Here is a 14,385-nt window from a genome sequence, read left to right as displayed (position 1 = left end):
GTAGTACATATGATAAATAATGTTCATAATAATCCTGCCATGCTCCATTGACTGTGCCAGATCAAATTACCCCAGCGAAGAGGTTTATCACAGTTGTTTGTGAGTGTTGCACAGCTCCCCACTGCCCACTTCTCACGCTTACACATATTGTTACTCAGCATTCATGACAAGCCAAACATGCTCCCCACCCTCTTTCCTTCCAGTCCCACGAATGCCTCACCAGACAGGCCTGCAGTCATGGCCACTGTTTCTGCTGGTTTTGTGGTGCCTGCACACTGGTTTTGTGATAGTTGCACTTTCTGGGGTTTAGGGGAGTTACTTCTGACTTGCCACCACCAAAGATGAGATAAACATTAAGCCTGTTTTATTTACCAAGGAAGAAGAGGAAATGCAGGAAAGCAGAGATGCTGGGGTATTTGTACCAATAAAAGCCAGGGCTTTGCTTGTCCCCTTCCCTGTCAGTGGGGAGAAGGGCAGGAACCTGCCCACTAGTGACTGTGAGCAAGGTGAGGTGCTCAAGCTCACTCCAACAGCCCCCTGCAAAAACAAGGTCAGGAGGAAGATGGCTGTGGTATTATTGGTTTCTTGGAATCACGGTTAGAGAAAAACTCCCTGCATTTAAAGAAAAAATGTAGGTTTGGTAGATCCAGGAGAAACAAGGTGGCATTAAGTTTCTTTTTTGGATTTTTTTTTGCTTGCATTGCTACAAGCTTGACAGATACTGTAGGTGTGAAAAATATTTTATCAGCATAGAATTGGAACAACTGTTTTCTGTCTTCTGTAACTGTTGTATGGAACCCTTGGTGCTCACAAATACACTAATAACAAAGCAGACAAATGTTTTTCATCCCAGCCTCCATCCTGGTAAAGACCTGTAATCCCTCATTTTCCTTCTTTTCTTCTCTTTTCTTTTCTTTCTTTTTTTTTTTTTTTTTTGGACAAAATCAGGGTCGGTGGGCCAGCACTCATGTATTTCCTTACCAGAGTAAAATGGAGGGAACTGAACCACCATGCAAATTCCTGGTTTAAGTCCCCTAATAGGATAAAGGGGGGAAGTACTAGTAATTAAGAAAAATTGCAACCAAATACTTTAAAAAGCCTCTCTTCTCTTGTAAGCCATTTAAAATTTTGAGCATGAGTCTTAGGCATCCCTGTCATTTCACACTGCCTCTGCAGATCCATTGCTGCTGTGGCTCGTCACACCCAGTGCTGTTGTTTGTGTCACACCACGTTACCAATGTCATCTAGCACGGGCAGGCTGGCACAACCTCACAGCATGGAGGCATCAGCTGTGGCTTCTCACAAAAAATATCATCTTAATACAATGTAACACAAGAGCAAAATTTTGGGGAGGCATTTGGGAATTTTGCTTTCTCATCACTGCTGCTATTAATGGCGTGTACAATTTTGCAGCCAAAAACCAAACTAGACCTCAAACCAGCCAATTCCCCACTGCTTTGGGAGCAAATGTTGCATGGTGAAGGATTGCAGTTCCTTGGAATATGCTCTTTGCAGAGCTTGTTTGACAGCCTTGAATTTAAGGTTTAATTTAAAGAGTTGAATTTTGGTTTAAAACATACAGCTGGTCTGGAGAGCAAATTAAATCACAGCTAAAAGCAAAGGTGGATGAGATAGTGTTGGGGGAATGGCTTGAAGTGTTTACATCTGCTGTGAATTCAAGTGAAAGGCTCATTCCCTGATCTCAGGTTCCCCAAGAGGGGTAAAGAGAGATGAACCAGGGATGGAGCTGAGGGGAAAGTAGTGCCCAGAATGGTGCAGGGGAATTGCCTGCCTGTATTCCTGCGGCATGTTCACACAAATGTCACAGCCACCTGAGCAGTCACAGCCACCCACTGGTGGCTTCAACCCAAGGCTAGCCCTTCCACAGAAAGCTGCATGTCCCACATGCAGAGGGACACTCCTGACTGTGGGGTGAGGGAAAGAGTGGATGGAGGAGTTAGGGAAGCTTTAAATTGCTGCCCAAGTAAATCTGCCTACCAAACACCAGAAATGTGGTTGGGCAGTGTAGTCACTTACCTCGTTTCCAAAGGAAAGTGAAAAAGGTGATAAAGTGGTGGTGACCAAAAGAAAAGGTCGTTTGCATGAGGCACTGGTTGTCATCCAGCCTCAAAACCATTGAAACCCTTTCTTCTGTGGGCATAAGGTTTTCAGATGAGGATGGCACTGCAGAGAAATACTGAGGATCTCTGTACAGAGAGGCGGGCAATAGCAGAGCAAGGAGCACAGCTGAAACCTCCTGCCTCCTGTTACTGCTTCCCCAACTATTTGAGCCACAGGCCACCATCAATCTCCAAAATTATTGTTATTTTTAATGCCAATCCTCTTCACACTCTTTTCACCAGTGTCCCTCTATTTGTATTTCACCTATTTTGTACTGATTATATTTCAACCCTTCCTTCCACTGCTTGTCTTCACAGCCTTCTCTGAGCAGGAAGAGATCCCTGATGTGGAAGCGAAGCATTTGGGGCAGGTGATGGCATGGTGAGGGACAAAGGACCAGGGCTTTAATGACCAGCCAGGAGGCAGGCTGACATCCAGGATTTGTACATGGGGCAATCCATGCGGCAATGGGGAAAAGCCCTTATCCCCAGGGTAATCTCTTGCCACTCCTCACCTTGAAACAGCCTCAAAGAGGGACTGAGCCACCAGCTCTTGCTCAAGTCATTTTAGATGGAAAACAAACCTGGCCATGGTCTGTGCTCTGCCAGGGAGGGATGGGTATCACAGAGGGTTGCCACCTGCTCAGGACCATGCTGGATCCTGGCCTTGAGTCATTGCCCCTGCCCATCTTGTGGCTCCCTGTCACGGTAGCCCTTTGCTGGGCATGGTGGCACATATCACTCTGCTGCTCTCCATCCACCACTAACATTAATAAACTCCTACAGATTGTCATTGTATTTCAAGCATTACCCCATAATTTAAATAATTTGATTCTTTAAACAATTACATTCAATTACCTTCAGACTTCCATAAAATCGGAAAGCATTCAGAGTAAGTGAGAAAGGAAATTAAATATCCCAAAACAACAGAAATGTGTGCAGGCCAGCCTGCTATCTGGGCAGATGATTGGGGTGGGGATGAGGTTTGGAGCATGTCTTTCCACCTGGCTGCAGGGGTGACATTCACCCTGGCAGTCGTGCAGCACAGAAAATACCAGCAGGTCTTTTGGGGCAGCTGCCTGCCCAGGTGATGCCCTGAATGTGATTTTTTCCCCCTGCATCTTTATTAGGCATTTCAGTTTAACAAGATTTTCACCTATAAATCTTTCCGGATGATGAATCAATCCCGTGACACCCGCCCTGACCCTCTTCAACCCTGCCACGCTTGCACAGACACCGGTGGTTAAGTTATGATGGAGTCCGGTTTAAGGGAATGAATTTAAACAATTACCTTAATTACAAGAGCAGTATCATCTTTCAAGAAAGAGGGTCTCCAGGGAGGACAGCTGCTGAGAAGTCATTTAGACGCATGAACCTTTGAAAACAGCGGTGAGAGGAGCTGCGACTCCTGGCCTCGGCTGCAATCGCTGCCTGCTCCCACCCCAGCTCCGCAATTCCAGCCTGCCAGGCAAAGGAGGTGATGTGGGATGGCAGCGCCGGGGCAATCCAGACACCCCAGGCTGCCAGGACCCTTCAGTAGCCACAGTCACGCCCTGCCCAGCCCGGTCCTGGAGGCCACCTTTTGTTTGGGCTCTCTGCTACGCGGGAGTGAAGCCGCAGAGACTTCAGATGCGCTCCAGCAGCCAGCTCAGGAGGATGAGCCGGAAATCAAGCAATGTCTGAGGCAAAGAGAAACCCCAGATTTGAGCCTGGCAGCAGCCGAGATGGGCGAGGGGTGGCAGGGAACAGGAGTGCCATGCTGCTCAGACCCCCACCCAGCCCAGCCCCTGCCCACTGACCACCCCCCAGCCCCCTTTGCCCTCCGGACCGGCTCTGCCTCCTCCACAGCCCCTGCAAGGTCACCCAGCTACCTCCCTACCCCAACTCACTGCTCACTTGGGGACTTGATTATTTCCCAAATCACTAAACATCAGGAGCAGCTTTGTAATTTGCTTGGTTCTTTATTACATTTATTGATTTTAAAATATTTTAACGGCTCGTTTATTGCTGTGTTAAAGAGCTCAGAAAGGCAATAAAGTCACACAGCATCCTTAGTGATAAAAGAAATAATCCCTTGAGCAGCCAAAATTGTGCATTCTCCTTTCCTTCTGAGCCTCTTTCAAGCAACAAAATCCTGACAGGAACTGCAACCAAAAGAGCAAGTGCCTGGGCAAAATCCCATGCACCCAGAGTGGGTAGGTAGAACAAAGTAAAACAAGCTGTAGCCAAAACAGCTACCTGCTGCAGCTTCAAAGCAACCTGCTGCAGGAAAAAAACAAAGAAACCTTATTCATCCCCGAGTTTAAGGTGCTTGACACAAGTGGTCATTTGTTAAATGTTTGTTTGTACGACTGAGGTGACTTCCCAAGCACCACTTCTCTCTGGCCGGTGTCAGCGGTGATGCTGAAACAGAGGTGAGCCTCTAGGTCCAGAGCAAGGAGCTCCCATCGATGCTGGCTAGGGTGTAAAACACTAACTTGCTTATCTGCAAATATTTAGGAGCCCTGCTCTCCCCTCCAACCTTGTACATTCCCCCTTGTACATGTCACCCTGGGGATCAGCCATCCAGCACCTGGATGCGGCTTCCCCCATGCTATGGGCAACCTAGCAAACCCCCCTGTGGAGGTGCAGAAGTGGCAGAGGGATGGTCCTTCATGGACCCATCTTTGAGCATCTCAAATAATTTGTCTCAAACAGCCTCAGTTTCTGCAGTAGAGATAACTGGGTCTGAGCAGTAAATTTTAAAAAATCCTCCAGGTGAAGGGTTTTGTTCCTTGGATTACTCTTCTGTTTCTGCAGTCTTCTCCACCCCCGAGCCTCCCCAGGCACTTAACCAATTAAAGACCTGCAGCCTGGCAGCTGCTGGCAGCTCCCTGCTCTGCAGCAAGAGGACCCAGCCAGCAAGGACCATTCCTGTGTGAAGTACTCCTGGATTTCTCTGATCAGCCCCCATTTCAGCAGGAGGGCAGCACAGATGCCTGTGCTCTGCTTCCCTGTGTGCCTGGCCCTGCCTTACAGATGCAAAGCCCCAGATGCTGGGATGCCCTTGCTGCATGGATGAGAATAGAAGAAATGGCAGGCCTTTGTTCAGTGGAGGAGCTGGGGAGAGAGGGGTGTTCTCCCTCTCCAGCAGCTGCCACAGTGCATGCCCTGCCCTTGTGTGAGCTCTTTCCCCTTAGGTTAGGGCAGGATCACACCCTCTCCAGCCTCCTCCCTTCCTTTAGGCTTGGAAAACTGGTCTGGCACTAGGAAAGCAGATGTCATCCCCCCACCCCACCCGAAAAAAAAAAATTAAAAAAAAAAAAAATATATATATATATGCCACTTCTGAGAGCAAGTTAGAACAGATATTCTGAAAGAAATAGTGTTCAAAGATGTAGGCAGATAATGTTAATGGGCAGCGCATGTCACACCTGAGGGGGTTGAAGGCCAAGAAAACCATTCCCAACCAGGGATTCAGTCCCAAAAGTATGTCTTTTAGTAGTCATTAAGAATCCTGCAAGGTGGAACTCTTCTTCCACTAGAATCCTCTGCAGCAGCCACTGCCCAGCCATGTCCCAGGGAAAACTGTTCTTCCCCAGACTAAACACTTGCTCGCACATCAGAGAGACAGGAAAGACAAGGTGTGATGGTGCCATCTCCTGCCTCCTGCCAGAGGAGCACTGCCTCTCATTAGCAGGATGGGCTCAGCTGCCACCTTCAAGCAAAAGGTCATCAGAGAGAAAGACATTAGTAGCAATTTCATATAATAAAATTTTATAGAATGTCCAAGTCCAGTAGGTTTTCTTTTCTTCCATAGCAAAAAGAGCAGTAAAGATATATGTCTCTATCTAAGCTATGTTTGCATACTCCTTTTCCTAATTCAATAAAAAAATAAAATCAGTTGCAATCCAAATTCACTGTAATTATCTCTGTTTTTCTCTTGGCAAGTGCTATTTTTAGTCAATACGCATGCATAGCCATACCATAGCATAGCTATTTTTTAAATTACATATGCCAGCATAGTTTATAGATTTTAATTTGCCAGGGAGTTGGATAGCCATCAGCAGTCAGGAGCTGTATGTTGTTTGCATACAAACTCAGTGGAGAAACTTCCCCACACAGCATCTGCTTGTACAACTGAGGAGAGGCAGACCCTCCCCAGGAGCCAAACCTCAGGACAGTTCGGAGCCAGCCAAACCAAGGGCTCAAATTCCACAGCTCTTGGAGGAGGGAAGGGGAGCCTGGGTGGAAGAGGGTACATCAGGGATGAGCATGGATTTAGGAACAGAAATGCAGCACTACATGTGCCAAAAAGCCTGACAGATGGGCATATGGGACAGGTCAAAGCACCACCTCCAACACCAGTCACAAAGGTCATTTTCTGCTCAGGGTACATCTGCTTGTCCTCAGGAGGGAATACAGAGATCCCTCTGCATAAACTCACGGGAGGTCAGTGGTGGTGAGGAGAGGCACGGTGCCCCAGCACAAAGGGGTGTGATACCTGTGAGTAGAGCCAAGCAGCAGGGCTGTCCTGCAGCCTGGCTGAAATGCAACTGTGCAGCTGCCCAGGCAGCTCTGGTGCCTACAGATGTTTGCCTCACTAAGGAAAATGACACCCTCTCTTAGCCACACACTAAAAAAATAATACTAGCAGACATCAGAAATATACCAAATTTCAGCACTCAGCTTTGGAGGATAATCTCTATCTGGACTTTATTTTACTGGGTGGTATGGAAGTATTTTAATATAGTTTATCCCTAAATCACCCCAAAGTCACACAAAATTCAGAATCCCAGGACAGAGTCTGCTGTCCTCCATCCACATTACCTCTGCAGAGACTTGCTGGATCCTGTCACAGGTGAGCAGATAGCTGAACTAGCAAAGGTGATTTGAGCTCCTCAAGTGACCTCTGCTGTATGCTAGAGAAGGCTTCTGTTTTTCAAATGTGGAATAACTGCCAACAGAAAAAAAAATAGGGGGGAAAGCTCCCTCAGAGCCAAAACATACTTCCCAGTGGTATTCTGAGCTGGCTGATTAATTGCTTGCATGCTAAACTTCAGAAATTGTAATGTGGTTATAAAACTAATCTAATTTTAGTAGTGATACCTTTCAAATAAAAGGCTTAATTTTAAGGTTTTTCTCCTATTTTACCTCTGCTGCTTTGACACGTACATCATTTTTGACGCTGGCATGATGTGCATACCAAAAAGCCTTGCCTGTGCCTAACAAGCTGAACTATTTTATTATTGCCTAGCCTGCAACCTCGCATCTACAGAGACCTGGCTTTCAAAGGCTGGTGTCAGCTTCCACATCAGTGCCGTTGTAGTGTTTAACACTGAGCACTAACATAAAGATTCAAAGCAGGGTGGTGATTAATTGCTGTCACTCCTGTGAGTCACCCAGGCTCACATTTGACCAAGAGGTCCATGCTTCCCTTTTAAGACACAGGGGGGGTTGAAGAATATTGCTTTATTTTTTGTTTTAATGGGCTTTTAGCAGCAAGTGCAGAAGATGCTGGGCAGTGCTGTCTGGGGGTGTGTGGCCAGCTGGAGCGGACCCACAGCTGCTGCCAGGCACTGACACCCCAGTGACATCTCACAGGCACCACTCAGAGCATCAGGTTTGGGAGAAGAGGTTAGAGACACACTATGCAGGGATAATGTCAGCACTGATGTTGCAATGAGGCAATGGACCGGACAAAAGAAGCTGATTTCATCCCAATTATTTCTCTTTTAAGCCTTCTGCTTCTCCAAGCTCATAACAAAGATGACCGCCCTGACCTTGCCACTCATCCCACTCTCTCCTTTCTCATTGCTCCCACAGTGCTCAGTGCAGCACCCTGCCTGTTGCTATGTGCCTGGCTGAGCCAGCTCCAGTGTCACTGCAAGGGGCACTGCACCAACACCCCCTTTCCAAGAGACAATCCTTCACGTGGTGGGAGCCACCATCCTGAATTTCATGGCTACCAGGCAAGAACAACAATAAGGAGAGGAGGTTCTTCACTCATCTCTAAGAGCCTGACCCTTCAGGATGGGTGTGGGCTGAGGGACAAGCAGTTGACACAGACTACTCGTATCCCACTGCGAGGTCCAGCCCCAGGTGCCCTGCTTGATCACCTCCAAGTCTTACGAGCTTGCTGAGAGGTGGGAGAGAAGAAGAATGGAGAGCCCATGTATAGTCATCTCCATATTTCAAAAAAAACAGTAACTCTTAGTGTACATACTATAGATGAAATATGAATTTGAGTGTAAAATATAATGGGGCAGCTTTTCATCTTTTGAATGAACTCCTCAGTCCCAATTGAATGAAGGAGGTAAAAAAAAAAGAGATCAAATACACCTAACAAATCTACATCAGGAGGGAACCATGAAAAGACACAACCAAGATAAAACCTTATGTGGGGAAGTTAACTGTAAAGAGTAAGTCCTCATAACTTCAGGAAGAAGTACCTGTATGCAACAGTCCCTTCTGCCCCAGGATGTTAGAGAGCTAATGATGTAAATGAGGTCGCTCAAATGAGGTTGGGAGGCTGACACCCACTGCCTTGTACATGAAGCCAAGAGAGCAACAAGCTCTCTGGAGCCTGAATTGATCCAGAGGGACCTGCACATATGGGTGGATCAACAGCTGTCTGCAAAATGAAGCAAGAGCTGTCTCATTTCAAGGGACCAAACTGATTGTCATCTGGGCCTCCAAATCTCACCACCCTGTCACGGTCTGTGTCTATTTTACAGCCATTATAACCTAATCTCAGCCAGTGTGATTTACACAGAGTAATTAATGGAGCTTCTGTGGTGAGGAAATTGGTCATTCAATTTGAGTTTAATTTACTGCATGTGCATACATTAGGAAGCACAAATTCCATAGCTGTGATCTGGGTGCAGAGAAAGAACAGTGTGCTTGGGAAGGGAAAAATAAAACACCCAGTAAACAATTCACCACTGGCCTTTCACACCTCCCATTCTGCAAGTCTCTCCTTGACGGCAGCATGGCACACAAATAAACCCGGACATCTCAGTTTGGATGCTTGGAGGTGGAAGGCAAAGTTACACTGTCACTGCTATCACATTTCCCAGCTGCAGGAAGCATCACCCTGGCATATTGGTGAGTATGGCCTCATTCTGATCCTTGCTTATGTTTGGATGTGTTTCCATGAGAGAGGGCAGAGTGGGTTGATGGAGTTCAGTGGTGCTGGGTATAAAGCCTACAAAAGATGCTGTGTCTATGGCATACACATGAACAACTTCAGTGAAGGAAAACCATGCCTAAAAACCAGGACAAACTTTCACAGCAAGGGAAGCATTACGTTTTCAGCTACCTTAAGTTAAAGGTGGCCTCATACCAGCCTGGACTTTAGAGCACCCAATAACCACACCAACAGCCAAGCCAAAAGCAATGCCTGAGTGATCCTCACTGGCCCATGAGGTACCAGGAATGCCTCAGAGGGATTGGGGCTCTTCTCAGCCCAGGTACTACCATGCAGGAGGTACCTACAAAATGTCCAGCTCTTCCAGGTGCTCTCCCCTGAATGCCTCCATGTCATGAAGCATCTAGCTGTGTTGCTTGCACAAAAAGAAAAGCACTCACACATTATTTTAAAGTAAAGGTGGATGAACTAAAAACAGTTGCTCGATGTGGTCCATGAAGCTTCCTTTGTGCTGTAGAACTCCACACATGCAATGTAAATGTAATGTCTTCCCTGTTTAATGATTAGAGCATGTATGTAGAAGGTTTGCACACAGTGAAAGTTTGAAAATTAGTCAGTGCTCCTTGATTCAGCAAACATTAGAAATCAAATACTAGGTAGAGTGTATGCAATTTGGTTTTAAAATATTATCATTAGCTTTACAATCCATTGTGCTAATTAGATTTATTAATAGATTTCATTGCCAATTATAGTTCTATTATTGAAGTGAATGAAAAATATAAACAATTTTGGCACAAAATTATTTCTACTAACTCAATAGTGTCTGCTGGCTCAAACTGCATCTTAAAACAGAAGATCATTGCATAAAAGAAATTAGGTGCAACCATGAATATCAACAGACGTAGCGTGAACAAATTTGATATCTCAGCTAGAGTTCAATACTGATCATGAGCCACCCAGTTCCCTCTTCTCTGTGTTCCAAACAAGCACCTGCTTTTATCCAGCACTTGGGTGCTCTGCCAAGCCCTCAACAAACCCTAAGGAAAGAGATTTTAAAGATGCTGCTGCCAGGGGCATTTTTACATGTTTCTCTGCACATCATTTAAAACTTGGAACGATTATGATGTGCTGTGGGTGCCCACAGGGCACCCCAGGTACCCCAAAAATCAGCTCTTCAACGTAGGGGCATCCCCACGGTGGAACCACCTCATGTACCTCCCTTTGCAGAGCTTCAAACAGCTGAAGTGCAGATACCTTCACAACGATCATCTGCACACACTTTCCCAAAAACTAATGGAAAGCAGTGCTTAAAGCTCAAAACAGAGCCATTAACACTCCAATTACCACTAAGAAAGGAAGCTCCGCCTTCCTCAGGTTTTTATTTTAAAATAAATTCAAGAACAATAATACATTAATCCCAATATTAAAATGGGTCACCTTCAGCAGGTTTTGAATGGTCAGCAAGGGGGTTGGGGGGAAAAAAATCACAGAAAAACATATAGAAATCAGTACTTTCTTGGAGAAGAAAAAAAAAAGTCAAAGAAACTTCCATCTAAGCACTCTTCCCCTCCAGAAAGGGGAGCACCAAACTAAACCTACAGCTCAAATACGATAGGTATCCCCTGGAAAAATCCTAGGGTTTCCTGCAGAAATCCATGCCCCTGCCTCCCCCTGCTGAGCACGGACGGGAACTGCGCCTGCTCCTGGAGAAAAGCACCTTCTCTTCCACTACAGCTCAAGGGTTTTCCCACTCACAGACACTTGCCAGTTATTAAACTACTTCATTTAATATTATTAACCATTGTCAACGCTTGGCGGGAGGGGAAGGCAGAAGTTTAAATCATGTTCCACAAAACACCCAAGAGAAAACCTCATTTTTATAACTTCTTCCTTTTAGCTACACTTACCTACTTCAACAATCAACATTTAGCAGTCTAAATCTAAGTCATGGTGCCTCCCTCTACCAACTGCAGTCACAGCACCCTGCACCCATCCTTGAGTTGGACCAGAGGAGCAGGGCCAGTCACACTACATCACCCTCTTGCTGCCCCAGCCAAGTCCTGTTTTTACCCCTTGGAAATGCCACAACACCTGAAGATATTTGCAGCATCTCTGGCTGGGGACAGTCAGGCTCTGCATATTTGCCTCCTCTAGCCTAGAACAAGGGGCTACAAAAAGGAGAGAAACAAATCTGTTCAGGCTGGAAGAACAGTAGCTGCTTCCCAGTTATGCCTGAGTCACTATTGCCCAGGGAGTGCAGTAGGAAAGCAGATTTTATCTCCAGATATTTTTTGTTCTTCAGTTACTAGCCCAGAGTTTCAGAACACTTAGGTAGAAAATTGGCCAGTTTGATTCCTAAACCAAATCCAAAAGTGATGTTTATACAACAGTGAATGCAAAATGTTGCTTCTTCCTGTAGTTTTACCCATCCTGGTAACTGCTATTCAGGACAGAGTTGCTCAATTCATATTGTTAATAAAAAATAGTAATTAATGGACACACCATGCAACAGAAGACCAACAACTCAGTAATGCTGGGCAACTGCAATTGGGTGGTTTTAATTGTATGAAGCTCTTCAATACCTCCTTGGCCCCCTTCTGCATCTCTTTTGAGAGGTGTTGTAAAACCGTGCACAACCATGTAGCTGGTACTTCCATGAGAGTAAGTATCAGTGTGCCTTCCTCACATGATAAGGTGAGATTTCCGATACCACCACAATTTTTCTCCTCACATTTTTTACCAAGTTACCTTGACTATACAAGAGACACACCTTTGAAATACTAGATTTAGCTTTTGTTGGCTCAACAGAATTATCCCCAGTTTGCAGATTTAAAGTGTTATTCCAGCTGAAACCTTCAACATTCAAGAGGAAACCAGTCTACTATTCAGACCAGGGACATGATTCTTTTTTTCCTTTTAAAAATAATTTCAATGCATTCACATCTTGTCACTATATACCTTGACTGTAAACAGCAAAATTCATCAGTGGTCAGAGTGCCCAGCCCACCTAGAATGCTCTTATTACCAACTCTACCTCCTGACTCATCACCCTCCTACTTTTAACAACTGCAACTTTCAGTATGAGTTGTTCAGTCGTTTTAGCATCCACCTTGCCTACTTGCTTGAGGAAGAATCATCAGACTCTCTGATCTCTCACCAGTGCAGTATTTGGTTTAAAAGCCTATGGAATACAGTTAAAGCTTTTGTGTTGCAATTTCTCTGCTGTGTTTTGCAAGTCAGAACTGGAGTTAAAAGACATCAAGTGTACAAGCCTTTTAATTTAAACCTAGCCTTCATTCTTGACTTTGAACACCTGACATTGCTTATGGTTTACAAGTTTTTTCTGCACAATGTGCACTTCAGAAGTACTTTGAAAAATACCATAATCTCATTAGAACACCTTCAAATTTTATTTGCATCTATTGTAATTACAAAGAATATAACAATATAAATTTTCATGTAAAGTGACAACCCTTTCTAACAAACAAGGTCACAAATTAGTGTGCACCTATTCCGGCTTTGGGCAATTTTTGTAGGATGGAAATTTTCCTGCATGAGAATTTGCCATGTTTTACAGCATTGTATTTTCATAGTTCAATATACAGGAACAGAAATACATCTATTCCTACTTGCAGAACACTTATAAGTATTTCTGAAGTATAGAAATGAAACATTTCTTTTGTTTTATTGAGAGGAAGAAAAGGTAGAGTCCATCCATGGCTTTTGTCAAGTTTCATAGATTACACTAACAGCCCTGATGTTCTCCTCCCTGAATTTATTCTCTAAATAAACTTGATTTTATTTTCTTTAAAATGTGTAGGAAGAGAATCACTGTCTTGTTTATAACCTTGCAGGAGGCTAGGGTAGAAAAAAAAACCCAGAAACGACAAACCAAAACAACAAACCAACAACCTCAGACAAAGATGCACACTATTACAAATGCAAACAGCCATCAAATTGTCCAGTTTATTGATGGGAATTCAAAACTGATACAAAACATGCCTTCTCTGCATGTTGTATTTTACCCTTAAAATGTTTCTGACTGTGTCAGGTAGATTCAGAATTAAGAATATACTTCGGCTTTCAGCATGTACCTTTTATAAAGGTATTACACAAAAGCCACTAACTTACATACACGTGGTCCCAAAATTACTTACAGACATTCTGTTTATCAAAAGTCTCAGATCTCCTGCTGATCTGACAAAATAAAGGCTTAAAAATGTTTTAAGCCATTAGTAAGTATCCTATGGCAGAGTCAAGAAAGTTTAGGATTTCCATTATAATCTCGGGCATAAAAAGGCAACAGTCCTAAAAAAGCAGCCCTCTGGAATATATGGAATGTGGCAATGGATATGATGCCAACTTGTAATGATCAAGTTAAGTAAAACAGATTCTTAAAGCTATGAATGATGTGAGCAGTATCACAGCAAAATAGTTAATGAATACCACAGAACCAATCAAATTTGAAAGTTGAGCAAATGTTGCTTCAATCAACAGAGATTTGTAATGTCAAATATACCAAAACATTTCCTAAAATAAATTCCTAATGCAGAAAAATTGATTGAAAGTTTGCTCCTAGCTAATAGTACCTTTTATTTAAATTGGACCCTAAACTGATCAGACAATACATAGCCCACACTTTTGGACATTTATAATAAAAAAGCTTTTATTTTCAATTGAAACAAATGCACCATCCTGCACTTTGAAGGCTATAATGAGCCATAAGCATATTCCAAGGTGTATCAATGGCAACAGATTTGTTTCACCTCCACTGAGAAGTTACATAATGCACTCTTAATTGGTAAAGAAAATTTAAACTCAGCCTTCTCAAAGCTTCTGTACTGTGTTTCTTGGTTAATTGTACAAGTTCCACAGTCAGACCAACAGTTTGCACTGTGTGCAGATATTGTAGTCAATCAACAGTATGTTTAATCATCATCTTCCTCCTCTTCCTCTTCCTCCTCAAAACTGTCTTCAAAGCCCTCACTGTCTTCCTGGTCCTCATCACCCTCTATTGCTGTATCCCATTGTGGGTGATTTTCTGGCACTGGTTTTGCTTCGTGAACTTCCAGCTGTAATTGGATAAGGAAAGAGAAGAGAGGGGAAAAAAAGGTTACAGACAATAAACAGTAAGTT

At 44.2% G+C, this 14,385-nt stretch overlaps 2 protein-coding genes across 2 annotated transcripts in view; both read right to left on the bottom strand.

Moving 5' to 3' along the window:
- Positions 1-3,759, bottom strand: part of SCML4 (Scm polycomb group protein like 4) — an 82,820-nt gene extending 79,061 nt beyond the window's left edge. Inside the window, exon 1 of the mRNA XM_033054923.2 lies at positions 3,412-3,759. The gene's annotated coding sequence lies outside the window, so the exon portion shown is untranslated. The remainder of the gene's footprint in view (positions 1-3,411) is intronic.
- Positions 3,760-13,197: 9,438 nt separating this feature from the next.
- SEC63 (SEC63 homolog, protein translocation regulator) overlaps positions 13,198-14,385 on the bottom strand; it is a 60,271-nt gene continuing 59,083 nt past the window's right edge. Inside the window, exon 21 of the mRNA XM_033055152.2 lies at positions 13,198-14,321. Within this exon, the coding sequence (XP_032911043.1) occupies positions 14,178-14,321 (144 nt within the window). The 3' untranslated portion in view covers positions 13,198-14,177. The remainder of the gene's footprint in view (positions 14,322-14,385) is intronic.

This window comes from Catharus ustulatus, chromosome 3 (genome assembly GCF_009819885.2).
Source record: "Catharus ustulatus isolate bCatUst1 chromosome 3, bCatUst1.pri.v2, whole genome shotgun sequence".
Classification (NCBI taxonomy): Eukaryota; Metazoa; Chordata; class Aves; order Passeriformes; family Turdidae; genus Catharus; species Catharus ustulatus.
The sequence above is the reverse complement of the archived record's forward strand: the minus strand, read 5'-3'. Positions and strand labels throughout refer to the sequence as shown.